The sequence below is a fragment of the Lepisosteus oculatus genome, chromosome 10 (assembly GCF_040954835.1).
Source record: "Lepisosteus oculatus isolate fLepOcu1 chromosome 10, fLepOcu1.hap2, whole genome shotgun sequence".
NCBI classification, from domain to species: domain Eukaryota; kingdom Metazoa; phylum Chordata; class Actinopteri; order Semionotiformes; family Lepisosteidae; genus Lepisosteus; species Lepisosteus oculatus.
This window is the reverse complement of record NC_090705.1, coordinates 42,887,914-42,908,823: the sequence shown is the minus strand read 5'-3', so window position 1 is coordinate 42,908,823 and position 20,910 is coordinate 42,887,914. Positions and strand designations below refer to the sequence as shown.

The 20,910-nt window shown below is 41.2% G+C and overlaps 1 protein-coding gene across 5 annotated transcripts in view; it reads right to left on the bottom strand.

Annotated features, from left to right (window-relative positions):
* The window catches only part of ano10a (anoctamin 10a), a 40,015-nt gene extending 19,849 nt beyond the window's left edge, over window positions 1-20,166 (bottom strand). Inside the window, exons 1-11 of one of the 5 annotated variants that reach the window (XM_015357075.2) lie at window positions 20,017-20,166; window positions 16,860-17,009; window positions 16,362-16,559; window positions 15,782-15,916; window positions 14,458-14,577; window positions 13,450-14,019; window positions 12,169-12,224; window positions 11,606-11,680; window positions 11,094-11,270; window positions 10,688-10,879; window positions 8,617-8,745 (exon numbers count right to left, since the gene is read on the bottom strand). In XM_015357075.2, coding sequence (XP_015212561.2) covers window positions 8,617-8,745; window positions 10,688-10,879; window positions 11,094-11,270; window positions 11,606-11,680; window positions 12,169-12,224; window positions 13,450-14,019; window positions 14,458-14,577; window positions 15,782-15,916; window positions 16,362-16,559; window positions 16,860-17,009; window positions 20,017-20,023 — 1,809 coding nt within the window. In that variant the 5' untranslated portion in view covers window positions 20,024-20,166. Of the gene's footprint in view, window positions 1-8,616; window positions 8,746-10,687; window positions 10,880-11,093; window positions 11,271-11,605; window positions 11,681-12,168; window positions 12,225-13,449; window positions 14,020-14,457; window positions 14,578-15,781; window positions 15,917-16,361; window positions 16,560-16,859; window positions 17,010-19,345; window positions 19,902-20,016 lie in introns of those variants that run through there. The other 4 variants (XM_006635589.3, XM_015357076.2, XM_015357077.2 and 1 more) reach the window with 4 other exon arrangements.
* Window positions 20,167-20,910: the final 744 nt, after the last annotated feature.

Here is a 20,910-nt window from a genome sequence, read left to right as displayed (position 1 = left end):
AACAAGTCATGCTCTTAAAAGTAACATATCTTTTTGAAGCCTCGTTCTAGAGATTAGACTGTCGGTGGGAAATGTAACTTTCATAGAAGATGGATATTTTCTCTCAGCGGGTTGCATGAAGCCCTCGGGTTACGGAAGGAGACTGCCTTGTGTATTTACACAAGTAAGACATGATAATGCACACGGGAAGCTGAAACGTTACTTACAATTGTGGCCACTCATCTGCTTACTTAATACAGCAATTGCAAATCACATTCAAAAGAACCCCTGTTTAAAAGTCTTCTTTATGTTTTTTTTTTCAAATTTTGTACTCTGCGTACAAAATGTGCTGAAGACTGGGCGTGTCTTACACTAACTTCAAGGCAAGAGGACATGTGGAAAAGAGTAGAACCGGGGTGACCACAGATTGAAACTCGGCCGTCCTTCCCCCAAATACCTGCTGCTCCACGCTTGCAGATGGCAGGGAAAACAAATGTCAGATACAATTTATCTGCTCTCTACCTATCCCTACTGACTCGTTCCCTCCCTGGAAGCAGTCTTGTCTTGGAGATTAAATCCTGTAAACACCTACAAAAAACTTTTTTTTTCAATATATTTCATGAGATTTCTTGCCACACACACACACACGCCCTGAATGCCATTAGATAAATTAAGATGCCTGAAAAAAACCTGCTTTACTGTGCATCAGACAGATGAGTCTTCGTAGCTAAGAAACAGGCAGTCAGGTCTTTAAATGAAAGACATTCATTCTAGTATCTAGTAAGGATTCCTTCTCTTAACGAACCAAGTATGCCGTTCCCTAAATATTTCTGGGTGTCATTACCGTTTGGGCTCTGAATCTTTCTTCCTCTCTCCATTAACAATGTCGCCAGGAGTAAGATGAGATCAAACACTCGTGCTGAATGGCATCTTTATAGGAGACAGCACTCAGCTTGTAACACCTGCTCTCCATCAAGGCTACCAGCACAGCCTGATCAGATGTGTCTTATGGCTGAAAAGCTTCTGTGAATGAATACCATGTGGATATCTTCATTAGTGTTCTCTTTTCATGTCATCTGGATATTCAGTCCAAGCTATTCAAGATATTGTTTCAGCTTCAAGAAGTGGGCAGCTGTATGCCCTGTGCTATTAAATGCATCTTACCATGTTTGTCAACACAGTGCTTTGGCTGAACAAGTTACTGCACAAGGAGCATGTGTGAATGAGGTCTTTAAATCTCTGAGGGCCCTCTTAAGGTCAGCATCTTGACCTTGTTTTTCTAGGCCAACCCCTTAGCATGTACCCAAAATGTCACTTAAATATGCCAAATATTGCACAGGGCCCAACCCTAAAGGATAAAAATAACACCTGTAACATGGTTACCTAATGATTGCTTCCAGACTAGTTTGTCCACTTTCCACTTCACTGAAACAGAAGCACAATTTTATAAGGTCAGACTGCCAGGACCAATAAAAGAAAAGAAGTGACTGCAAAAATCACAATGGCAGGCACAAATACCCAAAATAGCGCCCTGAGAAAATAATTTAATGAGCACAAATGATCAAAACACCACATTATGAACAAGTAGGGCAAGACTCAATGCACATGTAGACCTCACCACACAGCATTGAACAAAACAGGATATATAAATCTTATGTTTTAACAGCAACCTTTAAAATTCCCATACAGTTAAGTTAAACTTTATCTTGCGAAAGTCATTCAATCATATTCTGTACTACGTGTTAAAAGAAATCAGAAGGTGTCATTGAAAATGACAGATACCTCCCAGTTACCACACTGATCTGTACACGCAGCTTCTGGGTTCCAGGCACCTTGTGTTTATTCACACTGCTACAGACTTTATTTCGATAGAAGCAAACTTTGATCAGATCTGTACACTACATTGCCCCTACACCATAACTCCTGGCTCCAATACTTCCAAAAAAGCTAAGTGGAAAAAAAGACAATGAAAAAAGTCAAAATGTCTGAATGTCAATAGCAAGAAGGCAGTTTATCAGTTTTCGCAGGGTTCTTTGGGGGATGTTTAAAGATATCCATTTTTATATCTGTATGCATGTGACACACCAGGAATGGGGGGAGGGGTGCAACTTACATTCTCAGCTTTCTGGCAAAAACTGGAACACAGAAGCTACAGGCGAATGTAGCACTTAGTCTTGTGACGGTTCTAAAAACCTTCAAGTGTTCCAAAAGCAAGGCAATTATTTGAAGTTACAAAAATGAAGGAGAGTGTCCCAAATTTTCCCTGATGTTTAATACAACACCAGGTTACAGCAGGCACAGCAGGCAACAGCTGGACAAGGGGTCTGAGAATAAAAGGCAGCTAATCCAGGACTCATTTACAAACACGTCTAAGGGGATTATAATGATTCATGCACGCAGGTTCATTTATACTCGAGGCACACTGAACCCATGACAGGCCTCATTTTCGCACACAGCACTTGCTAATACAATAGCTCAGGCAGACACACTGACCCACAAATATTTAGAGAAACATTGTTATTCTCCTGCTCAGTGTCCCTTTTTTTCATGGCAATTTGCAAGGCTGTAAGCTAATGTATTGACCGCATCCGGAGAGGAGAGATCAGAGAACATATTCTAATGCTAAAGCACATTCCAAATAACCACGTGAAAGTTAAAGCGCATGCAGAAAACTGCAATTTAGAATTGAGAAAAAAATATACAGTGCAGGGAAATAAAAATACAAAACGTTGACAACATGCTGTGCATCAGCCTCAACAGCTATTTACTTTGTATGCCTACAGTGTAAACAATTATCTCAGGCATGAATTTGATACAATAAAATTGCATTCTGCAACAAAGGATATTTTCTTAGAACTTCAACCTCCTGTAACTACAAAGGAGAACTTACTCTAACTATATTCTTCCCTAACTAAAAATCAGGGGATACCTCTCCTGAAAACAAAATTTCAAAACATTCAAGAAAGAAGACTTTCAAAACCATAATTCCATTGTTAAATGCAAACTGGAACACTAAACCATAGAGGATTTCTAATTACCATTTCAATATCTGAAGCTCTACAATGTTAGTTGTAGCTTATCTAAAACCTTCCAATTTCACGTACAGACTGATGTGTGTACTTAAGAAATCAGAGTGTGTGGCACATGCATAAATCACAGGGCTGCATGACATGGTGCAAACTGAGAATACTGGGCAACAAAAATGTAAAACATACATAGTGACAAATGAAATTCACAAAAAGAAGTACATTTTTCCCAGTATTTCACTGTCCTGAAATACACTAGCTGCGCTAGACTCTAAATATACCAGCATATGTAACTACATTTAATAACAGTTAATAAATGTTATGGCACTCAGTAGCACATGGCAGGTGTTTTAAGCGGAAATATGGCTGTTGTCAGGCGGGCCATGGCCAGAGTGAGTGACATCAAGTGCTATTACTCAGGTTCCTAAGACTTCTTCAGTCTCCGTGACTACCCTGTTGCTTGGTTACTGCTCTCTGAAGCTCTCCATAATGTAATTACCTGAGTGCCATACACCAGCTGAGGATTATGGGTAGCATCTTAGTCCAATAACACAACACGACTGTAAATGCCTGTTAGCATAGCACAGATGCACTGTAACAGTAAACATCAATATCAAATGGTTAATTGATCTTTTCAGCTAAACATTTCTCATTCAGTACGGCTTATATGTGACATACTGAAAATGTTTACTCTAAAATAATCCGTATATGCGAAAAATGGTCTGTATTATTGAAAACCATGTGCACAGAGCGCCCTAATGACATGACTCTTCAACAATTCAAAATACGAAATACAATGAGAGTGCAATAACAATTAGAGACTGCTGGTAAGCAAGTTATTTTTGGGAGGTTCGTGAGCGTTGCACACACCTGTTACACTTAACACCAGCCCAATGTGGTGTATTCAGCGGGAAGAAACCAGGCAGCCAGCTCCTGCCCACAGTGAATAAAGTGTCCTCTGGAAATGTGAGCATCTTGGGTTGCTTCCTGGTAATTAAGCCCTGAGCCCACAGTCACGTACAGCACTGTGACAAGCAAGAGAGGCACAGCACAGGTCATGTAAGCATCTCTCACGAATACGACTACCAAAACACACAGAGGTCATCCAGAAGTTACCTCTGCCACCATGTTGCTACTAATCTCATATACAATAAAAACCTTCATGTTTAATGAAAAAATAATACTATTGTGATTAAAAATGCTGTCTTTAGATATATAGTCATTACTATACAATGCACTGTAGGTTTTGCTATCCGTACAGTATCTGTCTCCATCGATCACAGTAGTAATGATGAACGTGCATCTCCAATCAGACCTCATTCTGTCTCTGCTCTGGCAACATCAAAACAATCATGATTATTATGAGCCCAGAGCACTGATACAGACGCAACATTATGCTGTTAAGATACAATTACAAAGTGCCTCAGGCACTCTGGGATCTGAAGATCTATTGTTGTGGAATAAGACAGACAAAGACACAAATCATGTGCTTTTCTACTTTTGATAAACTTGATTAGCAGATTTTTTTAAGCTTGCAAAAAGAGATATTTCTGGAGTCATTTCATAACAGAACCCAACCTCTCACACATTTTAGATTTGCAGCAGTTATTATATACTGTATGCGTACTGTATAACTGAAAATGCTTCTTACACTGAGAAATGTACACTACAGATTTTATTTTTGAATATGGCTTTTCTAAAATTGTGACTCAGTGAAGTCTATAATGTAATCCTTTTTTCTAAAAAAAACAAAAAGCGGCTCAGTGACAGTGGAACAAAATATGCATGTTATGTCAATGAATATCAGAGGGGTATCAGTGATGCTCATTTTACATAGTCTAATCAGGAAGTGAGCTCAGACTTTCTGAGGTGACAGTAAACAAAGGAACTTCTCACATTTTACAGTCCCTTAATCTGTTAATTCAAGAACACCACGACAATGGTATTAAGTTGTGTTACTAATTAACAATGGAAAGGTTCAATTCAACTCCAAAATGATTTAATCAAAAAACACCTAATTGTAGTGTAAAAATATTAGTCCTGATTATGACATTAAAAATATATCTATAAAAAAAAAGGCCTGCTATAAAACTCAACTAGACTGTCCTTATAGTTCAGGTGGGGAGCTGCGTCAGCATGCATAGGCCGCAAAGGAACAAGTAATAAGTTTATTCCATGCTGAAAAAAGAAGAAAGAAAAAACGTTTTGGCTGTAGAAGGCCTATCTTTGGCCCTATTTCTCATGAGTGAATATCTAATATCTGTGAAAGAAAGGATTATCTCTTGTGGGATATATGATGTGCAACAATAGGTTTTTAATGTGTGTACAATATATTTAAAAGATAAAGCTTCAAAGAAGCATCGCAAGGGCAAGAGCATCATTTAAAAATAACACGCACGGATATTTATATAATGACTTGCACAATTAAGGAATGCTGGCGAAACAGGTACAATTCTTCACAAGATCGCTAAGACTATTAATTCAATAACTCTCATCAACAGTGATACCTGTTCTTAAACGTTACGTCAAGCCACATACCAAAGAATGCCAGGGAGAAAAGCTTTATCTTGTCGTTCTGGGGCAAAGTGAATATTTCGTGCACACTGGCTGAAACAAATAATTCTGATACCAACACAGACTGACAGCACTCTGTCCTGTGAGAGCTGATTATTACACTACAGCTTTTCTCTGACACTTTATTTGTATTTTTCTAAGAAAAAACAAGGCTCTTACAGTTTGTCGTACAAACATTTCCCATCCCAGGAAAGACAGATCTCAAATATTGCAAGTGATGCTCTTGCCCCACCTGCTGGATATAAAATATGTCCAGGCCCGGCTCTGAACAGAAAGGTTCTCATGACCAAAAAAATGTTTTTACCATAAATGATCAAGCTTAAAAAAAGGAATTAAAATACTTTAGGGAAAATCATGGTTCAGTGTATTCTGTACAAAATCTACATGACAAACCGTTCTCCTGCTTCCTCCCTCATCGGCTCAAAATCAATTAAAACAAATCCCATGACAACAAGATACACAAAAAGCAATGAGATGACAATGGCAATGTATCCGGCAGGATATACATCTACACAACAGATGATCACATCTATTCAAGATCCTCTGTCGAACATCTCCCAGGCTTCTCTCTTGCATGCAGGACAAATACCAGGACAAACAATGGACAAAACCACCCGGAAAAAGACACGGCAGTGTAGGGGCTCCACCAGATTCTGGAACAGCTTCTCAACACCCTGGTGCCTACTGGCACCCACTCCAATTCCAGAAGCAGGGTCTCACCTCCCCCAGTGTTTAGTGTATATTGCGTGATGACTTTTTAGTACTATTCTGTAACGGTTAATTGCACTATGTATATATCCTGTGTACACTGCCTCTGTTCCGTCGTAGTTTGCACGATCTTATTTATTCATATTAGTATCATTAGTCCTGACTATGTCAGTGTCATGTATATAATTGCACCGTGGACCAGGAGGAACGATTTTTGTATATATATGGCTGGAATGACAAATAAACTTGAACTAATGGGCCACTGCTCTCCTTAACCAAACTGGCATCTGCTACCCGCGCCTGAAGATCTCTTCAGTACAATTAGGATAAACACACAGTGTCCAAAAGATTAAACTGCCCCACCAAATAAAACAAAATAAAGGTTTACTTGAGGAACTAAGTCACCTTTATAAGATGTGGTATTTTAGCCTCTCGTGAATAAGATGAAGAACCGCTACTTCTTAAATGATGACATACAAAAAAAATAAATAAAAATCACCGTTTATGTTGACATGTTTCAGTCATGAACGCAGATCTACAAAACAGGCCTTATGCAGCGCCTTTACTTTCCCTGTTTAAAAAAGAATGCTTGAATTAAAACCTTCACAGAGACATCCTCTAAAATTAACAATGGATAATACAATAAAGCAAAAGCAAACACGGCTCTTCACAAACAGTAATGCACACATGTCATAATCAGACAACTGTAAGGCACATATTGAAAACTGCACCTACGCACAATAAAAAATAAGCCCTGTGAAAACACACAAAGACCTAAAACCAATGCTGGAATATCATTATTCCTAGAAAACACACAGCGGGAGAATCTTGTGGCAGCTGTCGTCTGCAGTTATTCAACTTCTTTTTCCAGATTACTAGTCCTTTAAGAAAAGTGCTTGGAGGAATTTCAAAGCAGCCATTCAATTTCATCTTTCCTCAAGGATGTCACACTCCAATTTTCTCAGCCCTTTTCTTCTACAGGGGAACTACAGGATGGTGCTTATACATGAAAATTAGAGAGTCTAGATACTGTACATCTGCAGTGATATGTTTTTTGTTTCACAGCTTACAGCACAATCTAATTTAAGAAGAAGTAATGAGTTATAAACCAGGGTAGACATAAAATGGTTATGTGATAACCTCATGAAGCAATGGATGTTATTAGTTAGCTCACTACACTGAACACTTCATAAATAATTAAAATCTGCCATGTATCAGATTAAGATGTTTTCAATATAATAGTGCCCATTTAAAAATTTAACTGTTAAAATATAATCAATGTCCTGTTTAGTCACTGATTTTCTTTAGACTTCGTACATGAATCTATCAAGACAGTATCACACCTTATCTACTGTACACATTCTTTATTACAGATTGTGACACCAATACTCCTGAAGATCTACTGAAAATGCAACACTACCAACTGGCTTTAAAAAAAACATTAAAAACATTTACAAGTGGGAGTAAACAACATAAGAACATAAGTGTTCACAAGGGAGAGAGCGACATGTACCCCATCTCGCTCATTTGTGTTTTCAATAGCAAATTGATCTGCAAATCTCATCCACCTCTTTCCTTGACAGAAGCCAGGGGTTGAGTACTATACTACCACAAAAGCCTTGGTTTACTCAATTCTCCTTTATCACCAGCTCACCACACTGTAGAACAATTAAGCTGGCAAAATAAGATCCTAAAGAGCTTCTCTCTTCTCACTTTTCATAAGGCACAACTGTAAAATCACCATCACTATGCGAGATGGATATGTTCGCTCATTTCACAACGTTCTACTCCTCAAATCTGAGCGGACCGAACGTATGTTTCTCTACAGTTAGGAGACTTCTGGGCCTCGTGAATGGCTCGGCTAATGAAAAGCCAGCTGTGGATTGGACTCTCAGAGCGGGCTTGCATGACTGCCTCCAGGAGCAGGCCGAGATCCGGCAGCCAGATCTCCCAGCTCTTGGCAAACACTGACCCTGCTGGCTTCCCGCGGGCTTGCAGACATGTGGATTTGTCTGTGGGGAATGAGCCTCTTATCCCATCAGCGATATATACCTCCAGAAAGGAGCTGCGCTGCCTGTGATGTGTGAAATGACGTGCTGGCTCAAAGCTGGGCGGGTAGGAGGAGTCTTCCTGAACTTCCTCAACCTCCCCTGTGTGCAGCTGCAGGGTTCAAAGCCATACAAAAAAACGCACAACTGGGTTTATGAGGTGGGCATAAATAAACAACAATTGAAGATTTCCAAAGCACCAACCTATATCCCGACCGTAAAAAGAGGAGTTCACACCACTGCACTGTGTTCTGAACGCTTCAGGAAACGACCATACCTACCTCTGCTGCCACCACGATCAGGATGAGCTGTGTCTCCGAGTCCGGGAAACATGACTTCACTTGAGGAGACATTCCAATGAGGGCGCAGTTGGTGATGACCGCAATGACACTCATCGTTTCGAACGCCAGCTGCGGGGTGCAAGACATACCAGAAGTCATCTGCACTGCTGGATAATAACTTCTTTAGCTATTATAACTATGTACCAGTTATTATAGTTCGAACGACTGCAGTTTTTTTAGACAGAGACATTGATAAGCCACTGAGATTTATTTCCCACAGCAAACATTTATCAAAAGAAATACATTGGTGTGTAGGAAAATAAAACTATTTTTTTTTCCAAAGGAAAAAACACTAAAGAAGAGCAGCAGGTCAAACTTTCATTCACTCTAGTAGTTGTACAGGCTATACATTCACAGCAGAACCAAATTCTATATTTTCTGACAGTATACTCTCTCAAATTCCTGCATAACAAATTACTCTGCTTTCCTATAAAACTGAGTACTGCAAAGTTGCCTTTTTAAATCTGCTATATTTCATGTCAGTAAATGTCCAGAAGAAATAAAATATTTCCTCTTCCTATAGATGAGTAGTTCATTTATCTTAAAGAGCTGATTAGATCATTAGAAATTTCCAATAATTTCTAAATGGCTTCCATGCTGTTGATCCTGTTTAAATGAATTTCACACTAATTTAATATTCAAGCAAAAACAGTTTCTGGAAAGTTTCTTAAAGCTTATTGCCAGGAAACATACAGAGGAAGCAAATAAACATCTCATCATGTCTTTGTTACTAGGTCAAATACTATAATTCAAAAGGTAATGGCAAAGCACACAGAACACGAATGGCATTACATCTCCATTAAATCCTTTAAGAGAACTTAAGGTCCAGTCATCAAAAGATGACTTTGAAAATGCAATAAGGATTTGTTGCCTCATACAATAATGTTGTACACCATGTCACCTAGTTAAGGTTCCTATTCTGAACCACTTTTAAAAACTTCAGAATCTTCTTAAACTCTTGTGGATGCACTTCTTAAAAACAGTAAGATTAAAACCTAAAATATTTATATTTAAATAAAGCAGAAGCAACGTTTAGCTAAGGTTGGTGTTCTTGACCAGGGATTCCCACAGAAATAATGAGCTTACATTAGTGTCTGATACTCAAAACAGTAAATATAGCATGAACACATTTCTTCTATCGAATTAAAATGCAAACAGAAACCTTTTTATAATAATGGTTCAGTAAATGTTACAATTACTTCTAAAAAGAATTACACCCTGAAATGCTTTAATTCAGCAAAATGTCTGGTTCTCCTGGTACATGACTGTCCTTGAAACTAAAAGGTAATAAATGAAGAAGAGGCCATTAGATTCACTAAGCCTGTGTGGTTGTTAGCAGCTCATTCCTCCAGAGATCTCAGCTATCCAAGTGTTAATGAAAGCTAGGCTACTGGTGCAGACAACATGGCCTTAGCCTTGATGTAAAGAAGCTCCTTCTGTTCTCGGCCACATCACATGTAAATTCTTTCATCAGTGACCTGATTTCAAAACGGAGATTTACTTTCACAAACGGTAATTCACAGCTACAGTCGTGGGAAAAAGTACTAATGTTTGTTAAAAAGAAATAATTGCAAAATGCATTGAAAATGGAGAACGGGAGGCAGGTTTCACACAAGGGCTTGCGGGAGACTGGAACAAGCTACACAGTCATGTTCTAGAAGCTGACACACCGGCTTCCTTCCAGAAGAGCCTCAGACCAATTAGCAACTGGTATCAAAATAAATCTTAAGATAAATACGTTTATCTTAAGTTCTTAATATGTCAGGTGCTATTAATTCAAGGAAACACTGTGTGATATACAAACACAGCAGAGGAGCCAGAGGACAGAAGCATTCACGACCCAATTCTGTTGATTATCACATGTTGAACGGGGAAGATGAAACATTTATCATTCTTATTTCTAAATCCATATAGCAGAGTGCAAAAGGTCATGATTCACATTCACACAGACTTCGTGTTCAGTACTTGATGAAATGCACGGGTAGATGGATCGTGAATGTGGCATCATTACCTGCCAAACTCCCATATTGGCTGCAGGCTCCGAAAAGGGTCTTTTGAAGACTTGACACATTTTCAAAGCATCCGAATACATTTCTGTGAAATTATTCAAAACTGCCAGCACAGCTGCAAGAGGGAAGACGCAGGAGAAAAGGCTGACGTAGCCAAACTGCAGGAAGAGCTCCAAGTAATCATCAAACGTTCCCTAGAAATGAGAAACAGGCAAAATAAAATCAGTCGGAAGTGAAGTGCGCACATTTTAATTTGTACAGTAGGTTCTAATTTCACAGACAATTCCAAACTTAACCTATGGTATAACAATGACAGACAAGCCGTCCTTACCAGCAATGCTTCAAGAGACACTCTTGAGGAAGGGTGACTCTGCATACTGTACCCCACATCGTGACCCCTGAACTCACCAAGTACGTGCTCATGTCCACTTCCAGCTTCACCTGCTCGGTCCAGGGCAGCTCCACCGGGGCTCTCCTCACTTGCTTTTGCACCTTCGTGTTGCGTCTCTTCTGGAGCCAGAAAGGAAGGAAGGCCTCCACCATCTGATTGAGTATTTGGGATGTTATGAGAAGCGTCGCGAGACTCTGAAACCGGAAGAAAGACGCCGCAAGGTCATCAGGACAAGTCAAACAAGGAGTCAGGAGCATTACTGTCTTTCAGCTGCATGTGAGGTCTAATCTATTTTGTAGTGTGCAAACAGTGAACAGCTCACTGGAACAATATATATTATACATAAACACTAAATCACCAGTTCTTAACTCTGCAAAGGTGCAATGACAGTTACTAATTAACAGGTTTCAGTTAAAAGGCAGCTGGAAAATCTCAAAGTGTCACCAGGACATGCATGTCAAGCCTTCCAGCACCTACTGAGCTGCTGCTGGTTTCTGCTGCTCATGTGGCATCAGTGACTGCTCCTCACCTGTCTCAAGAGCTTCATGTCATGAAGCACAAACGCAATGTAGAACAGAGATGCAAAGCAATTCAAAAAGTTGAACTGCAAAAGAACAGAAACAAAATTAATAGGGAAGACAAGTGCAATAGCATTTCCATAATTTATACTGTACAGTAGGTCCCTGTACATATACACTGAGACAGTGTGATTCATATGAGATGCCCCAGGTAAAAATAATAAAGGTGTTTCAAACTGTAATGGTTCTAAAAATACAACATACATACAGCATATTAAAATAGACTAACTCTCCACCAACTGGAATTCTCCAAAAAGAGATTAAGAACAGGACTGAAACAGTCACAGCATACAGTCTGAACTGTGATGGACAATTAATGAAATTCTGCTTTTGAAATCTGAAAAACAAAACAAATTCTAGACAAAATTTATTTTCTAGAAGAAATACACGAGACGGGCAGGGTGTCATATTAATGGCAGGTAACTATAGGACTTCAGCCATTACACAGCCTAAAACTACAGGTGTTAAAAAGAGCACCACACTGATGAGGAAAGGTGAAGATCCAAGTACTCACCACTAAAACCTTCAGGATCAAATGGTTTTGGTATGATGACTCCAATCTATGGTTTTCTAGGTGAAAAAATATAGGGTCACTAGTTGTTTAATTTATTAATTGAAAGGCTACATTCTACAAGTCTACCGCATTGTTGACTCCACACACACACACTATTCTGGATAAAGAGCATGTAGGAATGAGAGGTGAACTATACAAGTGCATAAAAGTGTATCAATTCAGAATGTAATGCTTGGCAGCAATCAGTCTCGGTTGCTAATGTCATGGAAATATTAATTTTCAAGGAAGCCACGAGAGAGAGTTCTCACCTGAGTAAGGTCTTTATTTCAATATTGCAATATTTGGAGCCCTGTTGCCACTCTGCAAAGTGCATCAGAGAATTGAAATGGAAATCTAATAAGTAAATTGAATCTTAAAATGTAGAGAGCTTTGCAAAAAATATATATTGGTGCTTTTAGAAAATATATTTCAAGGATGTGCTATGGGCAGAATTTTAGAAAACAGTGCGTCAACAAAGTATGCCCTGTTTAGGTTACTTTAGAAGAAAATGTACCAAAACAATATATGCTGTCTCGGTCATTAGATTAGGCGAAAGTAACTGATAAGCTTTGAAAAACAAATCTAGTGGTGCTTCTCCTTTCGTTTTATGATGTAATCTGTTTTGTCTTAGGGAAAGGGGAAGTGTTAGAAGGGACAAAGTGCTGAGATTTCTCTTACAGCGCAACATCTTATAAAAACCCTGTCCTGCTTGTAACAAATTGAGTCTCTGATGCACTTTGCAGGGTGGCAACAGGGCTCCCAATATTGCAATACTGAAATAAAGACCTTACTCAGGTGAGAACTCTCTCTTGTGGCTTCCTTGAAAATGAATACTTCCATGACACTAATCACAGATATCTGGTAAGTGAAACGACATACCTGTCAAAGATCCACATATTATAACACACAGCCCTGGCTTTTTAACCACATAAAGAAATGACATTTTTTAGGAACCATGGTCATTCCCCTCTGTCTCCAACTTGGGAAAAAAAACTAGGCTCTTGAACTAGGCTTGTCCTAGAACTCATCAAAATCCGTCAACGACTTCAATTCCATTACTAACCAAGGTAATGAAAACCCGGCACGTCGAGCGCCAATGGGCTTAATTCAAGACGACGCACTGAGAATTAAGGAAGAAAAGATTGTTCAGGCTAAACAAAAAGCTCAGATTTAACGCACTTCCCAGTGAAGAACCTCAGGTGACAGGACTGCAGGTGCCAAGGCAGCCAGAGAAGCGCTCACCCCACTCAGTCAGGAACTCTGCCGCGTAGCGGTACAGCCTGTTCAGGACTTCGATGACGATGGCGTATATGATGCTGGGCACAAACAGCCCTGCGCTGCTCCACACGGACTGCTCCTCCTCGTGCAGCCTCAGAGCCCACTCCTCCATGGAGAAGTAGATCATCATGACGTAGAGGGAGCCGCAGAGGCACAGCAGGACGAAGGGCACAGACACCAGGTAGACGCGCAGCTGCCGCCTCAGGCTGGAGAAGGTGGGCTCCTGCCGGCCCGTGACCGGGTTGTAGCCCAGCACGCCGTGGAAGCCCGGCCGCGGCTCCTCGAAGGCCTTCTTGCGGCAGAGGGTGCCCCAGCGGTAGGCCAGCGAGGCGCAGCACCGCTTCCACACCTCCAGGACGACCGTGGACCACACCAGGTTGAACAGGGCCAGGAGCACGTACTTGTCGTAGTCCTCCCAGGCGAACAGGTAATAAGGGACTCCGATGAGGGCCATAGGCACTAAGGCGAACGTGAAATACTCCAGGAACCCAAAATACAGGGCCAGAGACTCCCCAAAGTACCGGCGGATTTCATCTGCGTGGGAACAACTCAGAGTTAAACAGCACCGCCCAGAAAAGGACCAAAACAATTCCCGTATTCTCCACGTGAGCCTAAAGAGTTTCTCCAGCCATCAACACCGTCACGAGACGGAGGTGCTTACATGGTTGTATGAATTCACATGACGCATCAGCGACAGAGGCAGCAGCGCTTTTGATCGATGAGAATTAAAGCACAGGCAGTGCTCGTTTCATTCATGACACCAGTACTTACAGGAACTCAGACGATTAACTTTCTATAAGAAACCTTTTGCTTTCTTATTGGGCCTGAATACCGACGCTGGTCACTGTGATAGATTCCAATTTTTGCATATTCTATATTTTCTGAACTATGTTTATAATGGCATTTAGTACAAGAAGACAATTCAACTGAAACAATGTATGACTCTCCACCATGACTTTTCAGGACACTTACCTAGAGGTTGATATTTAAGCCTAAGCTTCCCATACCATGAATGAGAAAGTTTTTTCAGTTCTTCTTTGTCATGTAGCGGAAAAACTTGGACCAAAATCCCTTTGGACAGCAGTCTACGCACTTCATAAAAAAGAAGATAATTTCTGTTAAAGACTGGAACAGACACTGCTGGAAGACAGTGTTAAACATATCATTTTATTTGCTTTAAAAAGGCAAAAAAACGAGAGTTTAGCATGTAGAAAGTGTGATAGGAAATTTTTCATTTTTGACCGTTTTTGATTGACAGGCGCGTGCTGACTACCAAAAACTGCAAAATTGGGACAATTATTTTTCTCAAGAAAACAACCAAACAACGCTTCTCCTGCATTTCAAACACATCCTAAAGCACAGCACACGCATCACAAAATCTCTAGGTGTTACTCAGACGCTAACCCTAACTCGGGCTCACATACTGTAACTTCCTCTCATGTAAGTGCCCAAATCATGTTCTGTATGAAACAGTAGCCAATGCATTTTTTAGATCAGTTTAGGAGATTGTGTTCTGCTCTTTTAGTTTTTTTTTAAACCGAATTTTTAACTGCCAGTATTTCCTATAAATCATGGCTGTTTTCTTTAGAATTTGATGGAATTTTTCAGTTTGCTTTGTTAACAGAGCTGGCAACTACACGCTTATGACTGAGTCAAAGAGGCTGACATTATTCTCCATATTTTATATGAATGCTGGATTTTGTAGTGTCCAACAAAATGTTTGGCTGAAAACTTAATGGCAATCTAGCCAGTTTCAAACAATCTTGGAACTGCTCAAGTTTAAAGCACAGATGGAAAGACACAAACTGGACGTGAAATGCAGCTGCAAGAGATGCTTGTGTGGACCAGTAGGTGAATCTTGTTCCTCAGGATCAGGATTCCCAAGCCAGTACCTCAGTTTGGTGACCAAAAACAACATCATAGGAAGAGCTTCCCTTCAGATGAGGCATTAAGCCAGAGTCTTGACTACTTGTCACTGATCATGAAAGACTGAAGGGTACAAGTGGAGGTGCTAGCCCTGGTGTGCTGTTTGCGTGGGGTTTGCACTGTGTCCTCCCTGGTTTTCCAAGTCATTCCTCAGTTCTCTACTGGTGTGTTGTGCGGTGAAGCTGCTGGTGCAGAAGGGCTCCACCCAGCAGGTGCTGTACTTCAGTGGCACAAGAAGTGTCTCCTCCCAGACATGTAAAACACTGTGCGATATTCTGGGGCGAAAAGCACTAAACAAGTGCAAGGAATATTATTAAGCACTCCCCCCACATCTCTAAAGAAGACAAAGAGCTCTGTGACTAGCACTTACAGATTGACTTTCCTGGGTACAGCTTCACTTTCGCATAGCCTGGGACACTGTTCTCTTCCTTGGCTCTCAGAGTATCCAGCTCATGCTTAATAATGTACTGACACTCCGCCACACTGAGGAACTCATCACTGTCACCTGCAGAAAAACAACGACAGTCTTTAACGTCTACAAGTATAGAATCCGTGCATACAAAGACAACATTTGATTTTAGACAACATAAAAAGGCTATTTGGTTGATCTAGCCCTTTTGGAATCCAAGGGTCTCATCCAGCTGCGTTATTGCCTGTGTTTAATAACAAGACTGCCTGGCATTAAGAAATGCCTCCTGTTCTCAGTCTCCACCTGGGGACTTGTGTTCTGCAGTTTCACTATTGATTCTGAAGACGCCCACTGGAACCTCGTTCAGTGATTCTGAAAACCCGGATCAGGTCCTGTCGCAGACCTATCGGCTGAAGACTACCGATATTTAGTTTGAACATAATATTGAACAACACCGTGACTGCTCTAACCTAACTGTCGAACTAGTCCACTTATCTGAAATACCGTCCTCAATCACACTGATGTGCGCCGATGCCCTTACCCTTGAAATCTTTAAAATTGTTCCTGTTAACAAACGTAAATCCTCGCATCGACCCGTCGTTGCTTTCCTTCACCAGGCCGACGTCCTCGGCGCCACTCAGCAGCCTGTCTCTGGAGGCCCCCACGACAAACACGTTGGGGTTCCCTCCGCCGTCGCCCCAGCCATCCTTCGGCAGCCGCCCCACCAGCAGCTCCGCCCCTTCGAGAGAATCACTGTCAGCCAGCGCGGGCCCAGCCGGCGACCGACACCGAACAAATGGCGGGCCCCGACACGCAGAGAGACGCGTCCACGCGGCACTCCTGTCCAGTACAGGCCGATCCCAGAAACGGGCGAAAACAGGTCAGGCCAAAAGATAAGTTTGTCAGCTAAAAACATAACCCCAGAAAGCATAACAACCGACTGAGACAGAAACAGCACATGACTGGCTCCCTGTGTAATTGGAAGCTTCCACAGGATAGAGAAGAGGAAGACATGAACACCAGTGTCTGCACTTCTTACCTCCATTCTCCTGCTTGTCCCGTATCTTCTCAAGTAGCCAAGTCACAGCTTCTTCTTTGGTGTCCTCGACCAGTTCAAGGACCACCAATGGAGTGAATGAGACGCCATCACTGGGAGAATTCGACAAGCCTCTTTTCATTTCCAGGCTTCCTGAACAACACAACAGGGGAAACTCACACAAACTGCCGGCAAGACAGGTGGTTTGGTCTGGGAGACTTGGCAGGACTGTTAAATTGTTAAATTGATACCATTAGGGGGGTCTTACTTATGGGGTGGTCACCCCAAGAACAAGAGCTGGGGGAGTCCCAGTGACCAAAGGGAGGGCGAACACATTTGAATAAGAACTGTTTCCAGATAGCTGCTCCTCCCTAAACAAAATGAGCTATTCCAAACTGCACTTGGAGATTTCTAACTTACACACAGTATACAGAGCACATGTGTTGTACCTTGATGCCAGTTTAACCACTGTCTTGTGACTTCTCCTGACCTTACTGGTCACCCCTGCCTTGGGTGAGAGAAGACTTTCGAGCTCAAATCGCATCACAACCTAAGACCGGCAGTATCACAGGACTGTCTGATGAACAGAGAAGCGCTCTTCCTCTGTATCCTCATGGCCCTTGAGTGAATCCCTCAATCTCTCGCTCTCTCTCTCCAGGACTAGCTCTTCCCCCTGTTCTCCTGAAGGGCAACAATCCCAAGTGAGGCTGGAGCTACTTCTCCTGCCTGCCATTCTGCGCCCAATCACGCCGCGGGGTGACAAGCCGCCCCAATCTGTACATGCAGGCCGGCACGCCCAAACAGACGAACTACTGTAGGCAGTCGCCGAGAGCATCGAGTAAAATAGTTTAAAAACATTTTTTTTAATTAAAAACTCAAAGAGACAAATAAAAAAAGACGATATATTTATTTCAATATAGGTGCGTAAGGGATTTCTGAGTGTTACCTAATGACTCAAACGCACTTACAAGACTGTTAGATATGAACTTCAGTTTCAGCGCGTCGTGACTGCCCAGCGAAGGGGCCTGTGTCACAGCCATGGAGCCAGGGAGATCCCAGGAGAGCGTCTTTCAGGATTATAATCCAGAGAGCGAGAACCTTTGAGTGCTGTTGAACCTTGGCTGTACGTGACCAGTATAGTGATGAACTTTTCTTTTTTATAACTGGCATGTGCGTGCGACAGAATGCCTAAAAGATGCTTTCGTCATTTAATTTGTCAGGATATATTTGACAATATCGTCACGATTTGAAGAGGTCACAGAATTGAAAACGAGGTAGAAATCTAGCTGTTTCCCGAGGTGTGGGCGGGCTGCGGGGGACAGGGGGTCGAAAGACATCTTCTTCTCTGGTCAATCACAACTGAAGAACAGACGTCTGACTCACAGAGAGACACATAAAAAAAGACACAAAATGACACGGGGGAGAGAAAGGTCACAGAGCAGAAATGGAGAAAGGAAGAGGGAATTCACAGACGGAAACAGAGGCAGTAGGGGAGTGGACCTTGTTCTGTTCTTGATTTGGTGATGGGTTTTAAATCAGGTAGATTGAGTCCCTTTGAATATTGGACATCCGGGATCATAGGGAGAGGGAATTAACACTGGGCTGTAGTCGGCAGGGTATTATTATAAACTAATATGCTCTTCAACAGCATTGTAACCATTTTGGATGTTTCCTTCTGTCTCTGTAATTAGCTAGAATCGTAATATCTCAGTAAAGTTATTTTTTACCGAACACTACTGGATAGGTTTGTGTCCTCTAAGATTAATATTGAATTTTAGACTGCTCTTTCCCTAGTTAGCCGTTTAAAAACAGGGCCATTGATTTTTTAATTTACTGATCCTCAAAATTAAGTAACAATTGGAACCTGAATTTTGAAAAAAGATACACTTAAAGCCTTTTCCTAGTGCAACACTGTTCATATCATATTCAGTACATTATGTTTTGTTCTATGTCTTTGTGCAATAAAAAGGCTTCTTTGCGTTTATATATGAAATGAAATATATCAACAACTCTCGATCTAAAACTAGATTAGTAACCGAGGTTATGCTTATCACAATTCTCCAAATAAAAATAAGCACTGAAGAAATAAACTGCGTGAAACTCTCAGTGTAGTTTCAAATGAAGACTGTCATGCCTTTACATCTTGATATTTTAAATTGAGACCAAACATTATATTTTAATAATTCAATATTATACAAAGCGCTGTTTATTAATCAACTCACAATACGGGGGACATGCAAGATACCCGAATCTGCTGCTAGTAACTGCATGGACTTGTTTCAGGGCGGAGTTTTCCTAAATTGTACCTTATAACTTGCCGTAGAGACACATATGTGTAAAACATTCAGAAGATATCAAGCCTAGATAGTTACTGACAGCCACAAACCTTCTTTGCGTCCTGACCCCATTATAGCACGTAAACACTCAATGTCGAGACGTAGGCCCCGTGTTTGAGTAAATGTCAGCTGTCATTGCTTGAGAAGACTTACCCGTTCCCAGATTTTTCTTCCAGGTCTGCGATAAGGAAATGATTACAGAGTAATAAAATGTGACCACTGTATCAGTGTTTGTTACAATGAGACGGACGGGCTACTTCCCGGCTGTTGTGCTCGGCTCTTACCGAGCTCTGCTTGGTGGTGCGCCCTGCTGCTTCTCCACGTCACCGTGCGCCGAGCCGGGCGGAGGCGCAGCAGAAGAGCTGGTCCAGTCACTCACACACACACACATCCACCCAGCCTGCCTGCAGCGCCCGGACCGCAGCTCAGCAGCTCAGCAGCTCGGAGGGAAATCCTGCACCGCAGTTGACACGCTAGTGACTTCCTTTCCGAAAACGTGCTGAAGGTGGTTGCAGAGTAATGTCCCCGTATGTGAATAATAAGGCGGGCCAACGCTGGCTCTGTTTGGGGGTCAGGAATTCGTTCTAAAAGCGTTTTAAAGAGGATTGTTCATGTTTGTGAAAGATGAACTGGGTTTGCATATTTTCTGGCAAGACTGGACTAAGACAACTTTATCTACCTGCCAAGAACTGAAGCTGGTTTAAGAGTCTGTCCTGGAAAGTTGTACACATTTTATTTCAGTTTTTTTTTGTAATAAAAAAGAAAAATAATGCCTGCAGTTTACAAGTATAGCAAAAATAACATCATGTGATCTTCTTCTTTACCTTGCATTCCTGTGTTGGGAGAGTTTTTGTTTCTTCTTCGGTTAAAGAGAGAGTCAATTTCTCTCTTTAAAAAGTCCAGACCGCCTGCCCTGGCTCATCCTGCAGTCATGTGAGGGTGTTGTTGTAAAACGGGTCTGAAACATCGACATTATTTCATAACTGGAAATACGTTGCTCAATGGATTTATCTAGATGTAATGCCCGCTCACAAGACATGTTTTTGTGGTCTGGGTGAACAGTGATTTATTGAAATCTCCGTAGCTGTATTGCAGTGTTAAGGTAGCCATTGGCAGTGAGCAGTGTAGAACAATTTTAAGAAATGTTTGTTCTCAATCATGGAGCAGAGAAGTAATATTCTGAAGCCAAAATATTTCTATAAATGTAAAACTAGATTTTTTTATTTCAATCTGACTTTTTCCATCAGTTTTACCAACACATTATACTCTATTTCTGAAACAAAACCTGCAAAAAACATCGTTTTCACAATTTCAGCGGAGGCTAATGACATAAATGCTCATTATGCATAATTAGCACCGACTCTACAGTAGGGTTGTAGGGAACGGTATAGTGGGGTAGTATTTTGTGTGTTCCTAGTTCTTCTGTGTTTAGTAAATAAACATACTGCGTTCTAAACCTAGAGCAGCCTGCAGACAAGGATCCCACTGCCAATGTAACCGGATTTTCTGTTCCTATTTTCCATCTGAGGATAAACGTTTCATATTATTTCATATTAATATATAAAGTATACAGTACTTTGGATACTGTACTATACACAGAATATACTCCCCCCCTTTGAACCCATATATAGCTACAAAGACCATGTGGGACCTGGTCACTGCCTTTATCCTGTATATTTAAGTGCACTTGTCCGTCCTGTCCGTTCTGCGGCGATGAG